Source organism: Phyllopteryx taeniolatus, chromosome 2 (genome assembly GCF_024500385.1).
Source record: "Phyllopteryx taeniolatus isolate TA_2022b chromosome 2, UOR_Ptae_1.2, whole genome shotgun sequence".
Taxonomy (NCBI): domain Eukaryota; kingdom Metazoa; phylum Chordata; class Actinopteri; order Syngnathiformes; family Syngnathidae; genus Phyllopteryx; species Phyllopteryx taeniolatus.
Genome location: NC_084503.1, coordinates 17,794,875 through 17,820,785, shown reverse-complemented (window position 1 = coordinate 17,820,785; position 25,911 = coordinate 17,794,875). Strand labels below are relative to the sequence as shown.

The 25,911-nt window shown below is 40.9% G+C and overlaps 1 protein-coding gene across 3 annotated transcripts in view; it reads right to left on the bottom strand.

Annotated features, from left to right (window-relative positions):
- The window catches only part of gpc5a (glypican 5a), a 183,762-nt gene that overhangs the window by 59,554 nt on the left and 98,297 nt on the right, over window positions 1–25,911 (bottom strand). For all 3 annotated transcript variants that reach the window (XM_061763441.1, XM_061763459.1, XM_061763450.1), the window contains one exon: window positions 7,149–7,311. In XM_061763441.1, the coding sequence (XP_061619425.1) occupies window positions 7,149–7,311 (163 nt within the window). The remainder of the gene's footprint in view (window positions 1–7,148; window positions 7,312–25,911) is intronic.

Below are 25,911 nucleotides of genomic sequence, written 5' to 3'. Positions count from 1 at the left end.
AGAGTCACATCTGAAGAGTCATTTTCCATGCCCTCATTGTACTTACTTCTTAAGGCCTATTTATACTCACGCGGCCGACAACGCCCGCAATGCATTACGTGGCAGACAAATTGGCCCACGTGGCCCCTCTGCGTCACTTAACGCGCACATGTCAAAAATTGCTGCTGCACGTAGAGTGCCGTGGAGATAATCTCTCGTGATTGGTCCGTTTTCGTCACATGCTGTGACTCAGCGTGCCCCTTGGTTCTACATGGCATCTACGCCGCCGCCTTCTTGATCGATTTTGCAGCATAATTAAATGTATCATCTGGTCATCAAAGTACATTTATTCTAGCAGACACTGTTCCACGGTCGCCATTGTTGTTGCTTTGTTCCTTGTTACGGAAAGGAAAGTAAAAACGGTTACCGGAAATGCCCAAAAAATGCAGAGGAAACTCCCTCCTGTGGTGTCCTAGCCAATACGAGCCGTAGCGACACCCCCGACTTGGAAGTGAACTGCAGTACATTTTCAAAACTGCGCGCGTCGGTTGCGCTCGAGTATTAAGGCAAACTGCGTGCGGGATAGCCGCAGTGACGTCAGCGCGCTTGCCTGTCAGTGAAGTTGGCTGCGCGAGTATAAAGAAGCCTTTAGAAATCGATATATGTCTCTACATGCTGCCACTGTTTCTGACAGATGTTGTTTTGCAGTACAATGCTCGCAAGGCAGGCAGTCATAATGACTCCAGCTGAATCGAGGCTGGCCAGATAAGAGGTCTAGAGCTGCCAGTTGGGGTTTAAGAATAGAAAAAACTTCTTTGTCTTCTAGTGCAGCCTTTGCTGTCAGGTCATGGAAAGCCAAGGTTTTGTGTTGAATAAAAGAAAACCCTGCGATTGGCTGGCAACCAGTTTAGGGTGTACCCCGCCTCCTGCCCGATGATAGCTGGGATAGGCTCCAGCACGCCCGTGACCCTAGTGAGGAGAACCGGCTCAGAAAATGGATGGATGGATGGATAAAAGAAAACCTCCAATTCTGTTTTGTTTTGTTAGCACGTTGCAATCATGCAGGGACACCCAAAAAAAAACAAAAGCAATGGCTCAATTTGTCGACAGCTGTTTTTTGATTGTGATCACGGTAATACAGTATGTGCTTTTGCCTTTATATTTTCAGACAGACATTAGTGTTTAGCTCATTTAACTTTGACTAATTAGAACCTCAGAGTCTCTAGATGCTTGTTTGTTAGAATCTCCCAGCTGGGAGCAGAATAATAAAACACCACAGCAAGAAGGGCAAAACTGCACTATAATATCTTAAATTGAGCGAGGCACTGGTTTTATGCGATTAATCCAGGTGTATATTTATCTCCTAAACCTCTAGCATGAAGGAGCTAAACCTTAAGATTTAAAGCCTTTTGGCTTCTAACAAATAGTAATTAGTCAGCTCATATTTACTTTGCTCTGATTTATCCACGCACAGTTATAAATTTAAACAAATTGAATTGCCAAGACGTTAAAATTAAATGTGTTACAAAACGTACACACCCACAGTTGGGAGCGATAACAGACCACTAATCCAGGATTTATTTTTAACAGCTACACTCATTTGGTCAAAAACGATTAGGTATTAAACTCCTGGTTATAATGTTCTAAAATTCAAAATATTTGGTTCCAATACTGCAAAATGATTTGTCACTTCTCCTGGCATGATTATGCTCATCCTCATCAATGTTAAATGTTAATTCTATCATAACAGAGCGAACCAAAGCAATGTTTCCCATTGAAATTAATGTAAATGTAATGAATCCCTTCCAGCCCCAGAGGAACATAATGTTTACATAGTTTTATCAGTGTGTAGTTAAAAATAAATAGACTACAATATAGAAATAAGTAACAACATACTTTATTATGAAGAAAAAACGTTGCGTCCGCTTGCAAATCACTGAGCAACATCTTAGCCTTCAAAATAAATTGCATAAAGCTAGGATAAGTGGTACGTAAAATGGATGGATGGATAATGCTATCACCAGAGAGCTCATTTTCATTTATCCACATTGTTAAGCAGTGGTGTTAAATCTTTGTCCTACATGTAACAATAAGTAAAGGTCCTTTCGTTTTAACATTCAGGCATATTTATTCCACATCTTAAAAAAGAAATTTAAAAATTAACATCCACACTGAACAGTGTTCATAGACAAAAAGACAGGCCCAATGATAATGTAACCTCCTGTGGCCTTCACTTAACAAATTAAAAAAATATATTAATTTAGGACACACTTAAAAACACCTACAATAATTGTCCTTCATCTTCTATAATTTTACATAGGTATTTTCTTGGTCAAAACAGTCTTCTTTAGCCACGTCAGATGCCTGTATTGGCTTTTTGTTCTTAACATTAGTGTCAATACCCAGCATCCAACTCTTACAAAAGTAAAGAGGGTAAATTTAGCCAAACAAAACAGCGTGTGCAGCAAGATCACCTAATGTCATCAAACACAAGCACTATTCTCACTAATTTAAAGCAAAAAAATATACAAATAAAGATACCAGTTATATGTTAATGCTAGTTTATGCAGCACAAGAAAAAGAAAACTGAGCTTTTCGCTTCCATGCCAAGACTGTTTGTGAACCTAGGTACTGTGCATGAATCGACAAGAAGCATCTTTTGAGCTAATACAGCCATGAGTCCTTTTGGGAATGATGCAACAAGTTTTTCACACCTGGATTTAGGGAGCCTCTGCCATTGCAGAGCATCTCCAGTTCTGTCAGGTTGAATGGTGAATGTTGGTGGGCAGCTATTTTCAGGTCTTTCCAGAGATGGAAAGCGTTTAAGTCAGAGCTCTGGCTGGGCCATTCAAAAACAGTCACGGAGCTGTTCTGAAGCCTTTCCTTCGGTATTTTAGCTGTGCGCTTAGGGTCATTGTCTCGAAGGTGAACCTTCGGCCAAGTCTGAGGTCCTGAGCACTCTGGAGAAGGTTTTCGTCCAGGATATCCCAGTCGTCCTGTCCCTCCAGCTGAAAAACACCCCCAAAGTATGATGCTGCCACCACCATGCTTCACTGTTGGGACTGTATTGGACAGGTGATGAGCAGTGCCTGGTTTTCTCCACACATGCCACTTAGAATTAAGGCCGACAATTTCCATGTGGTCTCACCAGACCAAAGAATCTTATTTCTCACCATCTTGGAGTCCTTCAGGTGTTTTTTTTTAGCAAACTCCATGCGGGCTTTCATGTGTCTTGCACTGAGGAGAGGCTTCCATCGGGCCACTCTGCCATAAAGCCCCGACTGGTGGAGGGCTGCAGTGATGGTTGACTTTCTAGAACTTTTTCTCATCTGCCAACTGCATCTCTGGAGCTCAGCCACAGTGATCTTTGGGTTCTTCTTTACCTGTCTCACCAAGGCTCTTCTCCCCCGATTGCTGAGTTTGGCCGGACGGCCAGCTCTAGGAAGGGTTCTGATGGTCCCAAACGTCTTCCATTTCAGGATTATGGAGGCCACTGTGCTCTTAGGAAACTTAAGTGCAGCAGAATTTTTTTTGTAACCTTGGCCAGATATGTGCCTTGCCACAATTCTGTCTCAGAGGTCTTCAGGCAGTTCCTTTGACCTAATGATTCTCATTTGCTCTGACATGCACTGTGAGCTGTAAGGTCTTATATAGACAGGTGTGTGGCTTTCCTAATCAAGTCCAATTGGTATAATCAAATACAGCTGGACTCCAATGAAGGTGTAGAACCATGATCAGAAGAAATGGACATCACCCGAGTTAAATATATGAGTCACAGCAAAGGGTCTGAATACTTATTGTTGTGTGATATTTCAGTTTTTCTTTTTTAAGAAATCAGCAAAAATTTCAACAATTAAATTTTTTTTCTGTCAGTATGGGGTGCTGTGTCTACAATAGTGAGGAAGAAAAATGTAAATGATTTTAACAAATGGCTGCAATATAACATCCATCCATTTTCTGAGCCGCTTCTCCTCACTATGGTCGCAGGTAGCCTATCCCAGCTGTCATCGGGCAGGAGGCGGGGTACACCCTGAACTGGTTGCCAGCCAATCTCAGGGCACATACAAACAAACAACCATTCGCACTCACAGTCACACCTACGGGCAATTTAGAGTCTCCAATTAATGCATGTTTTTGGGATGTGGGAGGAAACCTGAGTGCCCGGAGAAAACCTACGCAGGCACGGGGAGAACATGCAAACTCCACACAGGCGGGGCCGGGGATTGAACCCGGATCCTCAGACCACCGTGACGCTGCAATATAACAAAGACTGACAAATTTAAGGGGGTCTGAAAACTTTCCGTACCCACTGTGTGTGTGTGTGTGTGTGTATATATATATATATATATATATATGTATATATATATATATATATATATATATATATATACACAGACACACGTTTTATATATAATTTTATATCCACTGTATGACCAGCAATCTCAATGGAGTCAAATCCCACTCACTTTATTGTTATGACAACAAGCTTTGGTATATTACAGATATTTGCCAGGCCATTCACCTTGATATGCAGTCATGAGAGAAGGAAGGCAGATGTAAAAGAGGTGTAGGAGAAAGAGCTCCTTTCATATCTCACTCCTGTAATGTTTTATTGAAGGTTCTTAGTCATCTCTGTCACGATTGTCTAAGGAAAGATTTTTAAAAAAGAGCAGCTAGACCTAAAACTCTTGGATGAGAGGACATATCTGAAAACCAGGCTCAATGCTCCTAGTTCAGGGAAAAAAAATAATTTAGTTATGACTACTGAGTATGCACATAATAATATAATAATGACTACGAGAGTTCTCATGTATTAGTTAAGTAATGATTTCTTACTACTTGTGGGTCGGGGAACTGTCAAGTTAGTTCACTGGTATCTTTGCTGACGTGATGCCAGGATCGCGTGGTCTCTTGTTGGTTCTTGTCAAGTTGTACAGATCTCCCGTTAACGTAATTCTGCCTAATGAGGATAATCCCTTAAATCAGGCCTTTATTGTTCGCATTGAATTTATTCTCTTTTATTTTCTTATCAGACTATACCATTGACGGCATGTTCTGCTGATAAACCTGAAAGACACGAGAGGATTATAGACAACTACAGAGAAAGAAGTTAAATTAAATTTTAAATGGTGTTTGAGCTGCAGTCAGATGTGCTGTTTTCATGTTTTACTTTGATACACACACACACACACACACACACACACACACACACACACACACGCACAGTCTCACACATTGTCCTGCACAAAAGAGGATGTAAAAGGGGGAAAAAAAACACTGCCTATTATTTACCTCCCCAAAAAGCTCTGAAAACAAACATCATCTCTATTATCTGTTCCACTTTACTTGCTTTAATATTTTTAGTTGTGTAGTCATATCTAATATTTTATGTCTCTCTATGACTTTTCTTATTGGAGTTTTGCACTTAGAAGAAGGAAAACTAGCGTCAGTGACAACACATGCAGAAACTTTCAAATTCTCAGTTTGTAATTAGCCACAGCAAAAAAATAATTTGTTTTCACTCTATAGAGAGAAGTGTAGTGAGTTGACTCTTAAATTATTTGGTGCAGCTGGAGGGGATTTGCACAGCTTGTTGCTCTGTTAACAATAATGTGTTATAATCAAGAGAGCGCAAACCTCTCTGCAACTGCAGTAATATGCTGTAACAAACTGCTTTGTGGACAATTTAGCATAGCATCAGGCAAATAGTACGACTAGTCATGCTTTAATTAAAGGGCACTGCCACGCTGGATTTTTTTTTATTTTTTAGAAACTGTTGCTGCTGGTTAGTTTTGTTTGGCTACATTTATAACTGGTGTATACATACCAGGTCATAGCAGACAGTAGGTCATAAATACTTACAGGTCCCATGCCATAAAAATCCATTTCTTTCTACTGTTTTATGCATATCATAGGCCAAAATGAGTCTTTGACCTGGTTTAAGTTTGACATCTATGCGGTTTGTCAACTGAATGCAATAGCCTTTGAACACCTTGCGAAAGACAGGATTTAAAATCACCGAAGGTGTGACAAAGTTAGGAAAATTAATATTTGTGGTTGGTACCCACCCTCTCAACTCAGCTGAACAGCAACACAGCATTTCTGGGTTTTAAGCAAGCATGTCTCAGCCATACAAACACAGTCTTTACGTATCCATCTTGTGTTTTACAACAATACTTAACTATATTTAAATGTTTTAATGTAACTGTGGTGGAGGAAATAGCAAAGCTTGCATTTATTGTTACCACCAATGATCATCACAGCAGGTTCAATTCCATTCAATGGGAGAGGATGACAAACATAACCTCAAAATATCCCCCTGTTTTATTTTTTACCCACGTTCCCTTTCAAACATCAAAAGACGCAGCGCTGCCATGAATGCTTGGCCGCCCTAAGCTTCTAGACGCTAGTAGACGCCGTGCTATGGAACAATCAAAGCGAAGTTGTTTTCCATATTTAAACTAGGGAATATGAGTGATTCAATCAGAGCAAAACTTATTTAAAAGATAAAAGATTTTGAAAAAAAATGATGGTATGGGACTTTTAAGGCAGGGTGCTTTGGCCTGAGACGAGTGAAACACGTCACAGCCTCAGCTGAACCATCATTAAGAAACTTCCCCAGTTCCAGCAGGACTGTCAGGCCGCAGGGGAAGATTTACATAGCGAGAATGACTTGTTTGGGTGACCAGCCGCCACCACCACCCTCGCTGTCGCCATAGGCAAAATTGGAGGGATGATTAATCTAGTGGTTAGCGTGTTTAACGATGAGAGGGGAGAGGCGGTATCCATGCGATGTGAGGAAGGTGTGAAAGGAGAGTCACAGCGCTGTGATTCATCAGGGGTTACTGATCCTCTCTGAAGCAATAATTTTTTAAGTAACGGGCCTTAATGCCCCCATTGAAACTATTATATTTCATGACTATTATTATGTGTCATTTACTTCTGACTCGCTTCACTAATTTTTCATTTTAATTGTGCACCAAACTAAAATTACTATGAAGCTGAATGATTCGATGAAACACAAATAGAAGCTGTAAGATTTATCAGTTTTTTTTCCGAATTCAACAGTGTTCTATTTTTTCTAACCTTGCCTACTCCGCGGTGCATTATAAATAAACGTTACTAAATATATTTCACGCAATGTTAAGTAACATTAGAAAATGACTTACATTTGGAGACTCTCTGGATGTTCTTCTTGATCTGTCCACCACCTGACCCATCACAGCCATCCTCATCATCACAGTCGCCGCTGTACAGTCCTTCTGCATTCCCGCTTCCTGTTTCAATTTGGTCCAACGTCCCCAGTTTAGGAATGGATTTTCCTTGGAGCAGCTAGTGGTGCAAACACAGATTTTTTTTTCAATAAATATTAAGTTGCTTTATTTTCTTTAGTTGAATCCATGTTTTTGTATTAAAGTTACAGTTTTCTAAAAGCAAAATCCAAACACAATTGAGTGATTTTGTACAGTGTCAAATTAACTGTAAATAATCGGAGGCAGAACCTCCTAACTCTTCAAAAATTATGGAACGGTATCATGTATGCATCCAACCACTACAGTACATACAGTACAGTACGATATTAACATTTCATTGTTACATTACATCACACATCTGCCCCACAGTTCTGAGAACCTGGGTTCAAATCCGGCAGCGCCTGTTTGGAGTTTGCACGTTTCCTCCCACAATCCAAAAACATGCATGGTAGGTTGCATGAAGACTCTAAATTGCCTCTAGGTCTGAATGTGTTTATATGTGCCCTGTGATTGGCTGGTGACCAGTTCAGGGTGTATCCCGCCTCTCGCCCAGAGTCAGCTGGGATAGGCTCCACAACGCCCGCGACCCTAGTGACGATAAGCGGTACGAAAGATGAATGAATGAATGGATGTGCACACGTCACATTCACATTCAATATTCACATGAAGTTACAGGCTTTCAATGTATGACGCGCATGATACGCAATCAGAAGGAAGCAAAACGGAAAGAAAATGCAAAAGAGCTTAAGATCAAGCATTAATCTGCATGCCAAACAATCTCGACATTGATTTACCCAGATGTAAAACTGTTTCAAACATTGATTTATCCTAGTAAAATAATTAATTGGCTCACTCTGAACATGTTCAAAAAGCATTTTTTTTTAATCTGTCCATCTCATTCTTGGAAAAGAAATCTTCGTCTAGTCTTCATATGGGAGCCTTTATTACACTTGCCCTGTTTTTAATTTTACTGATAAAAAAAACAAACAACACATTCATTTGGTGTTTATGTTGAGTAAGAAAGAATGAAACATGACTGAAAAATCCTTTTGGTAGCTCAGTGTAAGCAAGAACACATTTCGCCAGGCACTTCCGTATGAGCGGCATTGGCTTACGGACCACTGACAATGTTTTAGCGGTATCAAGGGAAATGCTAAACACTAATTGGAACATTTACATTCATGGGACATCATAGGAAATGTGTGAATGTGTGATCAGAAAGGTATTGTATATGTTAATTAATTACTGTTGTATTTCAGTATGAGAGAACAACAGTCACGGATGCGATGGCTGAGTTGTGTGCGCATGCAATTAGACTGCAGTCTTTACTTCTCACCAGTGGCAAGCTTGAAGGACGATGCTCATCATCGCACCAATCTGAGCACTCCCTCCATGTAAATGATATACAGTAAGCTATTTGTTGCCAGACTGGATTCTATGGTGCTAATAGATAGACATAACAGCCACAACATTGCACCGGACAAATGCTTTATTTAATTTTTGTTCAATGGCCACTGTTCTGTGTTCAGTGTTCATCCTAAACGTACACCCTAATGCTATGCAATCTGCCATTTAGTTTAACGTTTAGAAATCATTAGGATCCAGAGCAAAAGAGCTGAGACCAACCAGCATACTGTACATGCTTTGGGAATACTGTAGAGAACAATGTTTTGGACATGCTTTGATCATTAGAATAATTTTGATCCTTAAACATTCATTCCCACAGCCAGTGAAGGCCACAACAATGAATACACAGAGAGAGAATGGAGCAGAATTGCAACAATTTTAGAGAGCGCTTTATCTTTGTGATATTTAGCAACAAATGAATTTGCTCCAAAGCGGAGCAAGAATTCATTATGTTTGACCCTAATCGATGTTACAGCATTGTGTGTCTTTGACTGTATTGAGATGCATGGCATTGTGATCCTCGAAGAAGAAATCTGAATGGTCAATCTGTGTTATTATCTGTATCTCTCTGACCAACCCGTTCATTCAGATTATCTTTGAACAACCTTGTAATCCAGTTTCAAAAACTTTTTTTTTTTTTAAATTGACATTTTGTATTTTTGTTTAAAGTTCCAAAATTAATCATTGTCTATCGTACAGAAAGTGTAACGAAGAAAATATGGAGAGAAAATATGTAGCTTTCAGTCTTCTGGAAAGACTGGAAAGATTTTGTAACACGTCTGTGAGATATTTTGTCTATTCATACATGAGTGCATTCGTGAAGTCCGATACCACCGGTGTGTGCTAATTCATCCCAAATGTGTTTGATGGGGTTGAGGTTAGAGCCTCTCAAATACTTCTTCCACACCAAACCTTACGAAATATGTCTTTGTAGACATTACTTAATGTACACTTTACTTTTTCACTGTTCTCTCAAAGTTGGAAGCACACAGTTGTCGAGAATGCCTTGATACGAGGAAGAATTAGGATTCAGGGGCAACAAATAAGCCTTGCTCAACCATTGACTGACTTAATACATTCATATAGTGTAGAGTATTGTGCTGGAAATCTCATCAAGCTTTAAGATGGTAAACTTGTATCTGATAAACTGTATCTGAGATATAGGCAACAGATTTACAGTAGCTGTGAATAAATACGAACGTTGTTTTACAGAAAATGGTAGCTGTTTGCGTGCGGATGATGTTTTCCATCCCATTTTACTTGTAAGTTTAAGCAACTGATCCTCTACCATCTGTTAGGATTATGATGTAATATTATTGTTTATTGTGTGGAGGAAATAAAGTCCTCTGATCTACCGCATTACTGGCAATATATTGTTATTGCGCGGTGGTTGAGTTGAGAGTAATGTTACACATACAGTACATTTAATTAGGTCCTAGAAGAGTTTGACCTACAGGCATCCAAGTTGCTGATTGAAAGAAAATGCTGTTATGGCTCACACTACGTTGTTTACAATTTACACAAACATACACAATCTCACATACATTGAGCTGTAAATGACACCTTGTCCATACAAATTAAATACACTAAAAGGTGCATTTCAGACATTACATATATGAAGTACGGAGCTCTCCCAATTGACGTTGTACAATATGTTTTAGGCATTTAAAAATGCATTTAGAATCATCTCTTCATTTTAGACAGGTGCATGAGTAAATGCTTTTGGACATCACTGAGAAATGATGCAGAAGAACTTTGGCTGAACCTCTAAACTGTGCCATAGAAATATTTGTGAGAGGCTCCATCACAGTACATGGTTTGGCAGGTTTGACAATGGAGGACTGGCAACTGCAGTGTAAAATTGTAAAGCCGGCATCAACGATTTCCAGGCACATAGCAGCTGGAGCTCAAATACCGAAAACATCATCACAGACAGCCGTCATCCAGCCCACACGCAGGCGTAATACCTGCCTCAGGAAAACTACGAGAACACACAAAAGCCTGTATTACCAATGTTCTTTCCTACTTTTTACACAATAATTAATAATTCTGAATATATTTTTGCAATATATTGTAGAGCAATTATTCTACATGCTACTATGTAAGATAACCAGGTTAACTTTTTATTCAATGGTGGAAATGTGAGCCCTGCAGAGAGAAGGGGACTTTTTAGATGTTATACATTGGTACTTTATACTTTAGTATTATCTTTGACCAAATACTACCATCTGTAAACAGCAAGGAGGCAAAGAAAGCAAATGGATGCACAATGATCATATTTGCCTGTCAGAGGAGAAATGTGTCAGGACAAGACACAGCTCCCAAGACACACACCATCATTTTGCATTTTCTTCATCCCAGCAGGAGTGCTGACAGGGTGTTTATTATGGCCATGTGCAGTCTGGGAGCATGAAGAGTATGACAGCATGGCAGTGCACACAGGATATGTAAAACTTCATAGTCATTGTTGCTGAAACTCTGTTTATCCACTATAACAGTATATTACTATTATATGATCAAGGGATAGGCAATCATCTATTGATAAACCCAAAAATAAAGTGCTGTGAAAAAGACTTTGCACCATTCTCAAATTCTTCCTTTTTTTGCATAGTTTTTTCCCATTTTAATGTTTATGATAATTAAACAAATGTAAATATTTGACAATGATAACCCACATAAACATATAATCCTGTTTTGAATGGTGATTTTATTTATTAAGGGGGGAAAAAATATTCAAAGCTAACCCTAACCCTGTATGAAAAAGTAATTGCCCCCTAAACCTAATAACTGGTTAGGCAACCCTCAGCAGCAACAACTGAAATCAAGCATTTTCTATAACTGGCAATGAGTCTTTCACGTCTGTCTGTGAAGATATTTTGATCCACTCTTCCTTCCAGAATTGATTGAATTCAGCAACAATGGAGGGTTTTCAAACATTAACAGCCTTTTTAAAGTCATGCGCCAACATTTCAATCAGATTCAAGTCCAGACTTTAACTAAGCCAGATGGCCCAGACCATCATATTACCAACCGCCATACTACAATGTCTTACTGTTATGAAGTTCTTTTTTTCTGAAATGTGTGTTACATTTATGCTAAATGTAATGAGTCATAGACCTTCCAAAAAGTTCAACTTTTGTCCCGTCAGTCCATAGAATATTCTCCCAAAAAGTCTTGGCAATCAATCAAAGGCTTTTTTTTTTTTTTTTTTTTTTTTTTGCAAAAGACGAGCCTTTATGTTTTTTTTTTCGTCAGCAGTGGATTTTGCCTTGGAACTCTGCCCTGGATGCCATTTTTGCCCAGTCTCTTCCTTATTGTTGAATCATGAACACTGACATTACCTGAGGCAAGGGAGGCCTGCAGTTCTTTAGATGTTGTCCTGGGTTCCTTTGTGATCTCTTTGATGAGTCCTCACTCTGCTTTGTAGGTTGGGCACTCCTGGGAAGGTTCACTACTGTTCCATGTTTTCTCCATTTGTGGATAACGGCTCTCACTGTGGTTCACTGGAGTTCTAAAGTTTTGTAAATGGATTCGTAACCCTTTCCAGACTGATAGATGTCAATTACTGTATTTGTCATTTGTTCTTGAATGTTTTTGGATCGTCACATTTTGTTGCATTTTGTGAACAAAGTAATGTACTATACTACAACCCCAATTCCAATGAAGTTGGGACATTGTGTTAAACATAAATAAAAACAGAATACAATGATTTGCAAATCATGTTCAACCTATATTTAATTGAATACAGTACAATTCAAGATATTTAATGTTCAAACTGATAAACGTTATTGTTTTTAGCAAATAATCATTAACTTAGAATTTTATGGCTGCAACACGTTCCAAAAAAGCTGGGACAGGGTCATGTTTACCACCGAGTTACATCACCTTTTCTTTTAACAACATTCAATAAACATTTGGGAACTGAGGACACTAATTGTTGAAGCTTTGTAGGTGGAATTATTTCCCATTCTTGCTTGATGTACAGTTTCAGCTGTTCAACAGTCCGGGGTCTCCGTTGTCGTGTTTTATGCTTCATAATGTGCCACACATTTTCAATGGGAGACAGGTCTGGACTGCAGGTCTTGTACCCACACTCTTTTACTGCGAAGCCACGCTGTTGTAACATGTGCAGAATGTGGTTTGGCATTGTCTTGCTGAAATAAGCAGAGGCATCCATGAAAAAGACGTTGCTTGGATGGCAGCATACGTTTCTCCAAAACCTGTATGTATCTTGCAGCATTAATGGTGCCTTCACAGATGTGTAAGTTACCCATGCCATTGGCACTAACACACTGAACTTGAACTTGAACTTTGCGTCCATAACAGTCCGGATGGTTCTTTTCCTCTTTGGCCCGGAGGAAACATCCACAATTTCCAAAAACAATTTCAAATGTGGACTTGTCGGACCACAGAACACTTTTCCACTTTGCATCAGTCCATCTTAGATGAGCTTGGGCCCAGAGAAGCCGGCGGCATTTCTGGGTGTTGTTGATCAATGGATTTTGCTTTGCATAGTAGAGTTTCAAGTTGCACTTATGGATGTAGCGCCGAACTATATTTACTGACATTGGTTTTCTGAAGTGTTCCTGAGCTCATGTGGTGATATCCTTTACACATTGATGTCGTTTTTTGATGCAGTGCCGCCTGAGGGATCGAAGGTCACGGGCATTCAATGTCGGTTTTCGGCCTTGCCGCTTACATTCAGTGATTTCTCCAGATTCTCTGAACCTTTTGATGATATTACAGACCGTAGATGATGAAATCCCTAAATTCCTTGCAATTGTACGTTGAGGAACATTGTCCTTAAACTGTTGGACTATTTTCTCACGCACCTGTTCACAAAGAGGTGACCTCGCCCCATCTTTGCTTGTGAATGACTGAGCAATTCAGGGAAGCTCCTTTTATACCCAATCATGGCACCCACCTGTTCCCAATTAGCCTGTTCACCTGTGGGATGTTCCAAACAGGTGTTTGATGAGCATTCCTCAACTTTCTCAGTCTGTATTCCCACATGTCCCAGCTTTTTTGGAATAAATTTATAGCCATAAATTTCTAAGTTAATGATTATTTGCTAAAACAATAAAGTTTATCAGTTTGAACATTAAATATCTTGTCTTTGTAGGGTATTCGATTAAATATAGGTTGAACATGATTTGCAAATCATTGTATTCTGTTTTTATTTATGTTTAACACAACGTCCTAACTTCATTGGAATTGGGGTTGTACGAGGTGGCATTATTAACTCCTATTTTATATATCTATAGCTGTCAGGTGGAATCCCATCACCTCCAAATTAAACCTTTTCAGGAAATAAAATTTTAAGAAATGACAACTTGGCGGCACGGTGGGCGACTGGTTAGAGCGTCAGCCTCACAGTTCTGAGGACCCGGGTTCAATCCCCGGCCCCGCCTGTGTGGAGTTTGCATGTTCTCCCCGTGCCTGCGTGGGTTTTCTCCGGGCACTCCGGTTTCCTCCCACATCCCAAAAACATGCATTAATTGGAGACTCTAAATTCCCCGTAGGCATGACTGTGAGTGTGAATGGTTGTTTGTTTCTATGTGCCCTGCGATTGGCTGGTAACCAGTTCAGGGTGTATCCCGCCTCCTGCCCGATGAGAGCTGGGATAGGCTCCAGCACGCCCGCGACCCTAGTGAGGAGAAGCGGCTCAGAAAATGGATGGATGGAAATGACAACTTGCTCGCTTCAGTTTTCAAACACCACTTTGTCCAAGTTGGTATTATACCTTATATTGCTGTCATTATTATTATTATAATATTGTTTCACGCTCATATGAACAACAGCAATCTCACATGAAAAATAGCACCCCAAAATTATGTTCAATTGCTAATTTAAAATGATGAAAAATTGCTAATTTATTAGAGTGTCATCGATTAAAATGATAAAAAACACAGTGGCGAGTGCCTCACATCCTTCCAAGCCTCATGAACTCAAGTAATCATACTGTATATCATTGTTTTGCACTCTGACGTGAACACAACTACTATAGCACCCAAAAATAATGTTCAAATGTTAAGCTAACATGCTGAAAGAAAAAAAAAAACGCTAATTCATTAGGGTGTCATTGATTAAAATGTTAAACACGGCGGCTGCCACGGGGACAGTCTGAAGCGCTTAACACACTGTAAGCATAAAAAAGCTTAAATGACTCAATGTCCAAAACTGTCACCAATCATCATAAAAATTTACGTGGACATCTCTTCTAATTGCAGCTTCAACCTCTGAAAATATTACAACAATTGGCCCAATATTTTGGATTTTATGGACGTAAAGGATCTTCCTTTCCATATGTGGTCACGATACAGAAAAAGCTCAACATCTTCTTCTTTTCCTTTCGGCTTGTCCCGTTAGGGGTCGCCACAGCGCGTCATCCTTTTCCATGAGAGCCTATCTCCTGCATCCTCCTCTCGAACACCAACTGCCATCATGTCTTCCCTCACGACATCCATCAACCTTCTCTTTGGTCTTCCTCTAGCTCTCTTGCCTGGCAGCTCCATCCTCATCATCCTTCTACCAATATACTCACTCTCTCTCCTCTGGACGTGTCCAAACCATTGAAGTCTGCTCTCTCTAACTTTGTCTCCAAAACATCGAACCTCGGCTGTCCCTCTGATGAGCTCATTTCTAATTTTATCCAACCTGGTCACTCCGAGAGCGAACCTCAACATCTTCATTTCCGCCACCTCCAGCTCTGCTTCCTGTTTTCTCTTCAGTGCCACTGTCTCTAATCCATACATCATGGCTGGCCTCACCACTGTTTTATAAACTTTGCCCTTCATCCTAGCAGAGACTCTTCTGTCACATAACACACCTGACACCTTCCTCCACCCGTTCCAACCTGCTTGGACCCGTTTCTTCACTTCCTGACCACACTCACCATTGCTCTGGACGGTTGACCCCAAGTATTTAAAGTCCTCTACCCTTGCCATCTCTTCTCCCTGTAGCCTCATTCTTCCCCCACCACCCCTCTCATTCATGCACATATATTCTGTTTTACTTCGGCTAATCTTCATTCCTCTTCTTTCCAGTGCATGCCTCCATCTTTCTAACTGTTCCTCCAGCTGCTCCCTGCTTTCACTGCAGATCACAATGTCATCTGCAAACATCATGGTCCACGGGGATTCCAGTCTAACCTCATCTGTCAACCTATCCATCACCACTGCAAAAAGGAAGGGGCTCAGGGCTGATCCCTGATGCAGTCCCACGTCCACCTTAAATTCTTCTGTCACACCGACAGCACACCTCACCGCTGTTTTGCTGCCCTCGTACATGTCCTGTATTATTCTAACATACTTCTCTGCCACTCCAGACTTCCGCATGCAGTACCACAGTTCCTCTCTGGGTACTCTGTCATAGGCTTTCTCTAGATCTACAAAGACACAATGTAGCTCCTTCTGACCTTCTCTGTACTTTTCCATCAACATCCTCAAGGCAAATAATGCATCTGTGGTACTCTTTCTAGGCATGAAACCATACTGTTGCTCGCAAATACTCACTTCTGTCCTGAGTCTAGCCTCCACTACTCTTTCCCATAACTTCATTGTGTGGCTCATCAACTTTATTCCTCTATAGTTGCCACAGCTCTGCACATCACCTTTGTTCTTAAAAATGGGCACCAGTACAGTTTTCCTCCATTCCTCAGGCATCTTCTCACGCACTAGAATTCTATTGAACAAGCTGGTCAAAAACTCCACAGCCACCTCTCCTAGATGCTTCCATACCTCCACAGGAATGTCATCAGGACCAACTGCCTTTCCATTTTTCATTCTCTTTAATGCCTTTCTAACTTCCCCCTTACTAATCATTGCCACTTCCTGGTCCACCACACTTGCTCAACATCGCTTCATGTAAAAAAACTATCATCAATCGTCACCAAAAATGTACCAGTATGGGAGGCATCTCAACTGATGCCCCCTTCCACCTCTGAAAATATCAGTACGATAGTATTATGGATTTCATGGATGTATTCCTTTTTCTCAAGTGAGCGTCTATGGAGAGGAAAACACTTAAGAGTCCATAAGATAAAAAATATCAGGTCAATTGTTCTGATATATGTACGCGGGCTTAAATATCAGTGTCCACATGAATCTGGGTGACATTTGGTTGCAGAACAATACCACTTGTCAAATCACAATAAAATCAATCAATCAAATTTTTTTTCTGAAGCAGTTTTCATACTGTGAAATGCAACTCAAAGTGTTTTGCATAGTAAAAATAAATCCCCTCCGGTCCCTCATCCACACAGACACACATGCACGCACAAACTCACGCATGCACATACACACACACACACAGGTAAAAAATAATAATGTAATGACCTACGGCTGGGCACAGAGAATCCTAGTGAGGAAACACCATTTTAGGGAGCCATCTGCACCACCATCTGGCAAGGAGCCCCAGTGTCGTGGGATAGGAGGAGCCATATATGGTGACTGAGGACCCCATGAGGTAGGACCATGGCCACGGTCCATCATAGCTCCTGGTGCACCCACCAATGCCATCATGCACCCTACAGAAATACTTGTGTCATCAATTGGACCTCTTTTCAAATGTCTTAGGGGCATTTGTGATGCAATCAAGCTAAAATTGAGCTGATGAAACCCTTTTATATCGGCAGAAGTGAATCTGCAAGCAGTTACTTCATGTGGGATGATGTGGCTGTCTTCTTTCCTCAAGGAGGCGATGCAACAAACGATTAAAAGAAAAAAGCCTATTAAAATGTTTCATTATCATTATTTTTAATCGTTATCGTCTAAAAAAAAAACTTCCAGACCGATATCGGCAAAATTTACACTGCCGTAATTAGTAATTCAATGAGGAAATGTCATCGCCTCCTGCTTGTTACGTGTCAGGCTGTGACAGGCTGATGTGTCCAAAATGTGGGCAGGCCAAAATCTAGCTGAACTCAAATATTTCATCAGAAAACAAATTACAAATGACTACTGGGTCTACTTGTGGGGGGAATCATTTGTAAGTAAGTCCAGAGCTATGGAATGAGTTGCAATGTTCACAGGATTAGATAGGTCCTTCAATTAAAAAAATAAATAAATAAATAAAATAGGTGCAAAGGTTCCTTCAAATAACTGAAAAAAATTTTTTTCAACTAAGTGTATGTTTTTTCTCTCGTTTTCAATGCCAAAAAGAACACAAAATGAATGTCATTAGGCCATCAACACTATAGGAGGCTGAAATACAATTATTAATTTTAACAAAAGATTACCACTCTCATTGTTTCGATGTAATTAATTACATTTATCATACTAATTTCAGTCATTTAAGGGGAATTTCCATTTAAACTCAAAAGCCCAAGTCCTTACAGATACTCCTACCCTAACCTCTACCCTAAAGTGGTCATGATTCTCTTTCTCAAACATAATAATTCCTATGCATAGTTAATAGAAGTGTTGAAAACAGTTTTTAAGTTTGTCATAGATCATGTGTAGCCCAAATGTAATGAATCCCTTTTAAGAAAGTACCATGGAGTAAGGAAACAACTCATTAATGAATGAAGGAGGTGTAATAAAGGTTTTCAAAGCTAGAAAATATTACAACTGTTTAAATCCAAGATTAATAGTACCCATCTAACTATTTTATTACTGTCAGATATTGTAATTTTGTATGCACACTTGAGACCACAACAAATAAACTGTGAATACATTCTCAGTGTTAATCTTTCGCACGAAGGGAGGAGACATGAATAATTCACAAGAAAAACTGCTGGTCAACCACCACATCAATGGCTGGTAAATAATTCAGAGGAAGAGTGGGTGAGAAGCTGCCTGGCCCTGATTATGATTGAGAGACAGGACCTGCTTATAGATTCTTGATGGGTTTTACCACATCAAGAAGAGAGGACAGCCAAGGAGGAGAGGACTGTACAAATAATTCATAAGAAAGAGCTGCTGATGAGCAAGACGATGAAATCCAGAGTTTATGCGCCAAGATTGCATAGTGAATTTGACAATAGCTGCATTTCTATTTTGTTTGTATCTGCTCTGCCAAGTTGTTTCAGCAGTGGAAGAGTAATGATAAATTTCCATTTGGTTCTAGCAAAAGTGGGAACCGTTTCTGTACGTCAGTTTGTCAAGGTCACTGAGCAATATAAATAGAAAGAAAAAAGAACAGTGGATATGTAGATGGACCACAAGCAACCATAATGTGTCTATGCAAATGTAAAATAGACACATCATTCTCATCCTAATAAAAATGCCCAAAGCTGGTCCCTTAAAAGGTAACAGAATTTCACTTTTTACCACCGTTCATATTTTTTAAGAGTTTACAAGCCTCTCTCTCTGCACATGCAAACAGACAGCCCGTCATTTATGCACCAATACACATGCACTTTAAATTTCCTTATTTTAATAAGGTCTACATCAGGTGATTTACACACAGATTATACTATATGGTGGATACTCTAATACGCAAACTTGTTCATGTGTACAATTGAATGAGAATGTGCACTGATATATGTGTATGGAATACTAAATGTTTTTGCTGGCCATAAACTGGACTGCCATTAACCCACACAAACATGCCCTCTATATCTCCTCCTCGTAGAAATAATGAATTCAGATTTCATTGAATCACATTCGCATTTAACAAGTACAGAAAATGATCCACAATTTATTTTAAGCCCCGATTTATCTTGAGCTCCAAACAACTCAGAATACACGCACTGTCACCCCTTTGCTTATTCTTCATACAGTATAGGAGGAGTGACGGTAAACAGTACATTATCAGGGTTAAACGTTGAACTTCAATGACAGCTGACACTTGTGTGTACGTCAGCGGCTAATGAGATGCCAATCAACTCTTTCCAAAACAAGTTCCAAAGAGATGATAATGACAGCCACATCCAAGTACTGTTAACATTAAAAAAAGTAAGAAAGCAATCACTCCACACTACGTCCAGACAATATAAAGGAAGAATGTATTATATACAACCCCAATTGCAATGAATTTGGGACGTTGTGTTAAACATAAATAAAAACAGAATACAATGATTTGCAAATCATGTTCAACCTATATTTAATTGAATACACTACATGTAAGCGGCAAGGCCGAAAACCAACATCGAATGCCCATGACCTCCGATCCCTCAGGCGGCACTGCATCAAAAACCGACATCAATGTGTAAAGGATATCACCACATGGGCTCAGGAACACTTCAGAAAACCAATGTCAGTAAATACAGTTCGGCGCTACATCCGTAAGTGCAACTTGAAACTCTACTATGCAAAGCAAAAGCCATTTATCAGCAACACCCAGAAACGTCGCCGGCTTCTCTGGGCCCGAGCTCATCTAAGATGGACTGACGCATAGTGGAAAAGTGTTCTATGGTCCGACGAGTCCACATTTCAAATTCCATCCATCCATTTTCTGAGCCGCTTATCCTCACAAGGGTCGCGGGAGTGCTGGGGCCTATCCCAGCTATCTTCGGGCAGGGGGCGGGTTACACCCTGAACTGGTTGCCCGCCAATCGCAGGGCACATACAAACAAACAACCATCTGCACTCACATTCACACCTACGGGCAATTTAGAGTCTTCAATTAACCTACCATGCGTGTTTTGGGGATGTGGGAGGAAACCGGTGTGCCCGGAGAAAAACCACGCAGGCACGGGGAGAACATGCAGGCTCCACACAGGCGGGGCCGGGGATTGAACCCAGGTTCTCAGAACTGTGAGGCAGACGCTCTAACCAATCGTCCACCGTGCCGCCCACATTTCAAATTGTTTTGGGAAATTCTGGACGACGTGTCCTATGAGCCAAAGGAAAAGAATTGGAATTGGGGTTGTAAAATGGTTCCTAACAGTACAAACCTCAGAAGAGACATATTCATAAAAATGTCAGTATGACTGCAGCATCAGTAAAAGCAATATCGTCAGCCACCAAATGTTGCTGCTGTTGTAAAGCAATTATGGGGTTTTAGAATTAGGGAACATTTTCTTTTCATCAAATGTATTAAATGAAAAGCTTAGTTAGCCACCCTATTTATCAAGGTAAACACAAGTAATCATTTTAAGACGAAAGAGCTTTGTGTTTCAATCAAATTTAGTGATTTGTTATGGAAATCAAATCAGTTTGCATCATCATAGAAATGAAAAATCCATCAATTTTCGATACTGCTTATCCTGTTTAGGGTGACGGGTGAGCTGGAGACGGTCCCAACTGACTTCAGGCGAAAGGTAGACTACACCCTGGACTAGTCGGCTGTCAATCACAGGGCACATAGAGTGAAAGACAAGCATTCACTCTCAAATTCACACATCGCTGAGTGGGAACTGAACGTAGGCTGTCTGCACTAAAGTCAGGCAAATGCACCACTATACCAACAGTGACTAGAAGTGAAACAATCAAGAATTAAACAATTTTTATTGCCACCTTTATTCACCCAGGACTGCCCTCACTATTTTGCCAAAAGATCAAATTCTTTGTAAATCCCACCGTCAATTGATAACAATTAACTCCGAAAAGCTACACCTGCAAGAATAGGACAACCAACCATAGCAGGACGAACAAAGCACGTAAAGCATATTTGGACAAAATGTATGGCAGTATAAAAATATCTAAGGCTAATTGATTTGTTCTCATAAATTCTCCACCACTTGAGTGTGACTGGATGCGTGGAAAGAAGAATTAAAATGAAATCTATGTAAATGTGCTTTATTAAGCGGCAGTGCCATTTCTCTTCTGTGAAAATTAGCAGGCTTAGGTCAAATTACATAACCATGTTGCTAAGTAGGTTTTTCTGATCCAGAGGGGTAAAATTATTCACGGAGGAAAAAGGAAAATGCAAATTAACTGAAGCAGCATATTGAATTGTCACAAAACTCACAGGGGACTTCAGACCGTCTTTGATCACCTTGGAGCTGATCACGAGCTGACTCTTTGCCATTCTGGCTGTTCTTCGATCCATTCGAATGGTAGTCTTCTGTTTCTGTCCATAGGCTTTCTCTTGATCCACAAAGACACAATGTAGCTCCTTCTGACTTTCTCTGTACTTTTCCATCTACATCCTCAAGGAAAATAATGCATCTGTGGTACTCTTTCTAGGCATGAGACCATACTGTTGCTCGCAAATACTGACTTCTGTCCAGAGTCTAGCCTCCACTACTCTTTCCCATAACTTAATAGTGTGGCTCATCAACTTTATACCTCTATAGTGCCCACAGCTCTGCACATCACCCTTGTTCCTAAAAATGGGCACCACCACACTTTTCCTCCATTCCTCAGTCATCTTCTCATCCGCCAGAATTCTGTTGAACAAGCTGATCAAAAACTCTACAACCACCTCTCGTCGATGCTTCCATACCTCCACAGGAAAATCATCAGGACCTGTCCATTTTTTTATCCTCTTTAATGCCTTTCTAACTTCCCCGACTAATCATTGCCACTTCCTGGTCTACCACACTTACCTCTACTACTCTTCCTTCTCTCTACTTTTCCTCATTCATCAACTCCTCGAAGTATTCTTTCCATCTGTCCAGCACACTACTGGCACCAGTCAACACATTGCCATCTCTATCCTTAATCACCCTAACCTGCTGCACATCCCTCCCATCTCTATCCCTCTGTCTGGCCAACCTGTATCGATTATTTTCTCCTTCTTTAGTGTCCAACCTGGCATACATGTCATCATATGCCTCTTGTTTGGCCTTTGGCACCTCTACCTTTGCCCTGTGTTGCATCTCAATGTATTCCTTTCGCCTCTCCTCGGTCCTCTCCGTGTCCCTTCTTCTTAGCTAACCTCTTTCCTTGTATGAATTCCTGTACTGTGATGTTCCACCACCAAGTCTCCTTCTCTCCTTTCCTGCCAGAAGATACATCAACTACTCTCCTGCCTGTCTCTCTGATCACCTTGGCTGTGGCGGTCCAGTCTTCTGGAAGCTCCTCCTGTCCACCGAGAGCCTGTCTCACCTCTTCCCGAAAAGCTGCACAACACTCTTCCCGTCTCAGCTTCCACCAGATGGTTCTCTGCTCTGCCTTTGTCTTCCTAATCTTCCTCCCCACCACCAGAGTCATCTTACACACCACCATCCTATGCTGTCTAGCCACTCTCTCCCCTACCACTAGTTTAGAGTCAGTAACCTCCTTCAGATTAAATCATCTGCACAAGATGTAATCCACCTGCGTGCTTCTACCTCCGCTCTTGTAGGTCATCCTATGGTCCTGCCTATTCTGGAAGAAAGTGTTCACTACTACTTTCCATCCTTTTTGCAAAGTCTACCACCATCTGTCCCTCCAAGTTCCTTTCCTGGATGCCGTACTTACCCATCACTTCTTCATCAACCCTGTTTCCTTCACGAACATGTCCATTACAATCTGCACCAATCTCTTTCTCTGTCTGGGATGCTCAGAACTACTTCATCTCGCCCCTTTCAAAATTTTTCTTTCACCTCTCGGTCACATCCTACCTGTGGTGCATAGCCGCTAATTACATTATACATAAAACCCTCAATTTCAAGTTTCAGCCTCATCACTCGATCTGATACTCTTTTCACCTCCAATACATTTTTAGCTAACTCCTCCTTTAAAATAACCCCTACTCCATTTTACTACTCCAGGTTAACGGTGCCGGAGCGGACGTTGTTAACCCGGGCCACGACCGATCCCGTATGGAATTCTTTAGATGAATGCTCATATTTGTTTGGCAAGGTTTTAAGCCAGATGCCCTTCCTGACGCAACCCTCTGCATTTATCCGGGCTTGGGACCGGCCTACAGTTTGCACTGACTTGTGCCATTGGGGCATTTTCTTTATAGTGTCACATTCCTCTCAGAGGAACCACTAAGTCACCAGAATGCTTCAGTTTTTTATATGAAAACATTGAAAATCAATGAAAACAAATATATTTACATGATTTTAACCTGGGAGAAAGAAGGAAATGACACATACTCCATAGACTGAAATGAATATATTGAAACCCAACTTTATATTTGTATTTACCTTTTCCTGAACACATTATTATTGATGTTCTCAAGATTCTGTCGGCAATCAACTCTTTGCAAGTCTTTTCTCATGGCCTTTTTTTTATATATAATTCTGGTATTCTGTAAGATGACTCTGGGCGAGAGGCAGGGTACACCATGAACTGGTCACCAACCAATTGCAGGGCACATATAAACAAACAACCATTCACACTGACACCCTAACACCTATGGAAAATTTAAGAGTCTTCAATTAACCTACTATGCATGTTTTTGGAACATGGGGAGAAACCGGAGTATCCAGAGAAAACCCATGCAGGCAAGAGGAGAACTTGCAAACTCCACACAGGCGAGGTCTGCTGTGAACCCAGGTCCTCAGAACTGTGAGGCAGATGTGCTAACCATATTCAGTGTATTAAAAGCAATATCCACTGACCACCATAGGCGCTGCACCTAACGAAAATCTGAAAAGAATAGTGTTGTTACGTTCGCGAATGTTTCGTTCAAAAGAATGAATCTTTTTAGTGAAGGTACTGAACTGAATCAGTTTATGAAATGGTTCATTGTTGAGTTTGGCCGCCGCTGTGAGCAAGTCGGCTGGGAGCGGAAACAGAACTGCTGTAGCGTTTTGTCACTCTTACAATCGCCAGCGAATGATCAATGAGCAGTCAGCGTCAGGCAATGCCGTGCAGGTGGGGAAGGGACTTAATTGAACTGAATGTACTATTGAACTGAATGTACTGGTGTATTGAATGACCTGAAGAACTGAAAGTGAACTGAATGTACTGAAGAACTGAAAGTGTACTGAATGTACTGTTAGCCACGAGTGATTCATTCGTTGACCTTCTTCATTCGTGATCCGATAATCACGAGTGATTCGTTCATTGAACTTCGTAGTTCATGATCCGTGAAGGAGCGATGTACTAGTATGTATTCAGTGATTCATGCAGAAGTTCACTGCGAACTAGCACGATGAGTGATTCGTTTGCGCAAGGAACGATGTACTATGCAGTGAACGTACTCATGAGAGATTCTAACCCCTCGTCCTGACGTTCTCGCGGGGATAGCTTTCACTTGCAGCTCTTTCTTCAAGCTAACGGCTAATGTTGAGTCAGTCAAGCAAATGAAAACAAGCACACACTCAGACGGTGTCTCCATAATCTTAACAGACTACACATAAAGTCATGAGAGGACAGGAGACCGACATGCAAGTTAGATTCGCCAGTGCAAGGCAAGCTGAAGCGGCAGCAGCAGGGAGTTCAAGGAGGGAGATTTATTTGGCAAGATTAATAACATCCATCCATCTTCTGAGCCGCTTCTCCTCACTAGGGTCGCGGGCGTGCTGGAGCCTATCCAAGCTATCATCGGGCAGGAGGCGGGGGACACCCTGAACTGGTTGCCAGCCAATCGCAGGGCACATACAAACAAACAACCATTCACACTCACATTCACACCTACGGGCAATTTAGAGTCTCCAATTCATGCATGTTTTTGGGATGTGGGAGGAAACCGGAGTGCCCGGAGAAAACCCACGCAGGCACGGGGAGAACATGCAAACTCCACACAGGCAGGGCCGGGGATTGAACCCAGGTCCTCAGAACTGTCAGGCTGACGCTCTAACCAGCCGGCCACCGTGCCACCAGATTAATAACAATATACCTATAACACATATATATGCACTTAAACATCATCCCCTGCGTCTCTAATGTGACGATTAAAGCTTTTTGTGTAATAATAATGATAATTAGACTTTACACCGATCTGATCGGCTTGATCAGTATCGGCCGATAATTAGCAATTTGTGCTGATCGGCTTTAATGTCATAATTCGCCGATCCGATCAATGATGTCATTGATTGGCTCAGCAAAAGACATTTACTCCGTGTCGCCATAGTCTATAGTATATTTGACTCCAAAAGCTAGTTTATTTTTAGCTTTGTCGCGTGTCTTTTGAGATAGTACCGTAAATATCTGACCACCAATAAAGTTATTTACAAAAAAAAAAAAACATGTCGGCGGTGTGGGACAGACAACACGTAATGCCTGGATCAGACTACAAGGCAAATTTGGTCTTTCAGGACTGCACTATGTCAAACTACTGTAATAAAATCTTGCATACCGATATCACCGCATCTTTTACGATCACTGGTCTTTATCTTGTCAACGCCAACGCGACCGGATACACTTGTTACCATGGTGATGACAACAAGCACCGGGAGAGGACTTTTATATAAGGACTGCTTGAGGTATGTTCACGTACTTTTAATATGATATGGCTCGCAAGCAGGCAGTAAAACGTTATGTAGCCTAGCGAGCTAGTGCTAGCA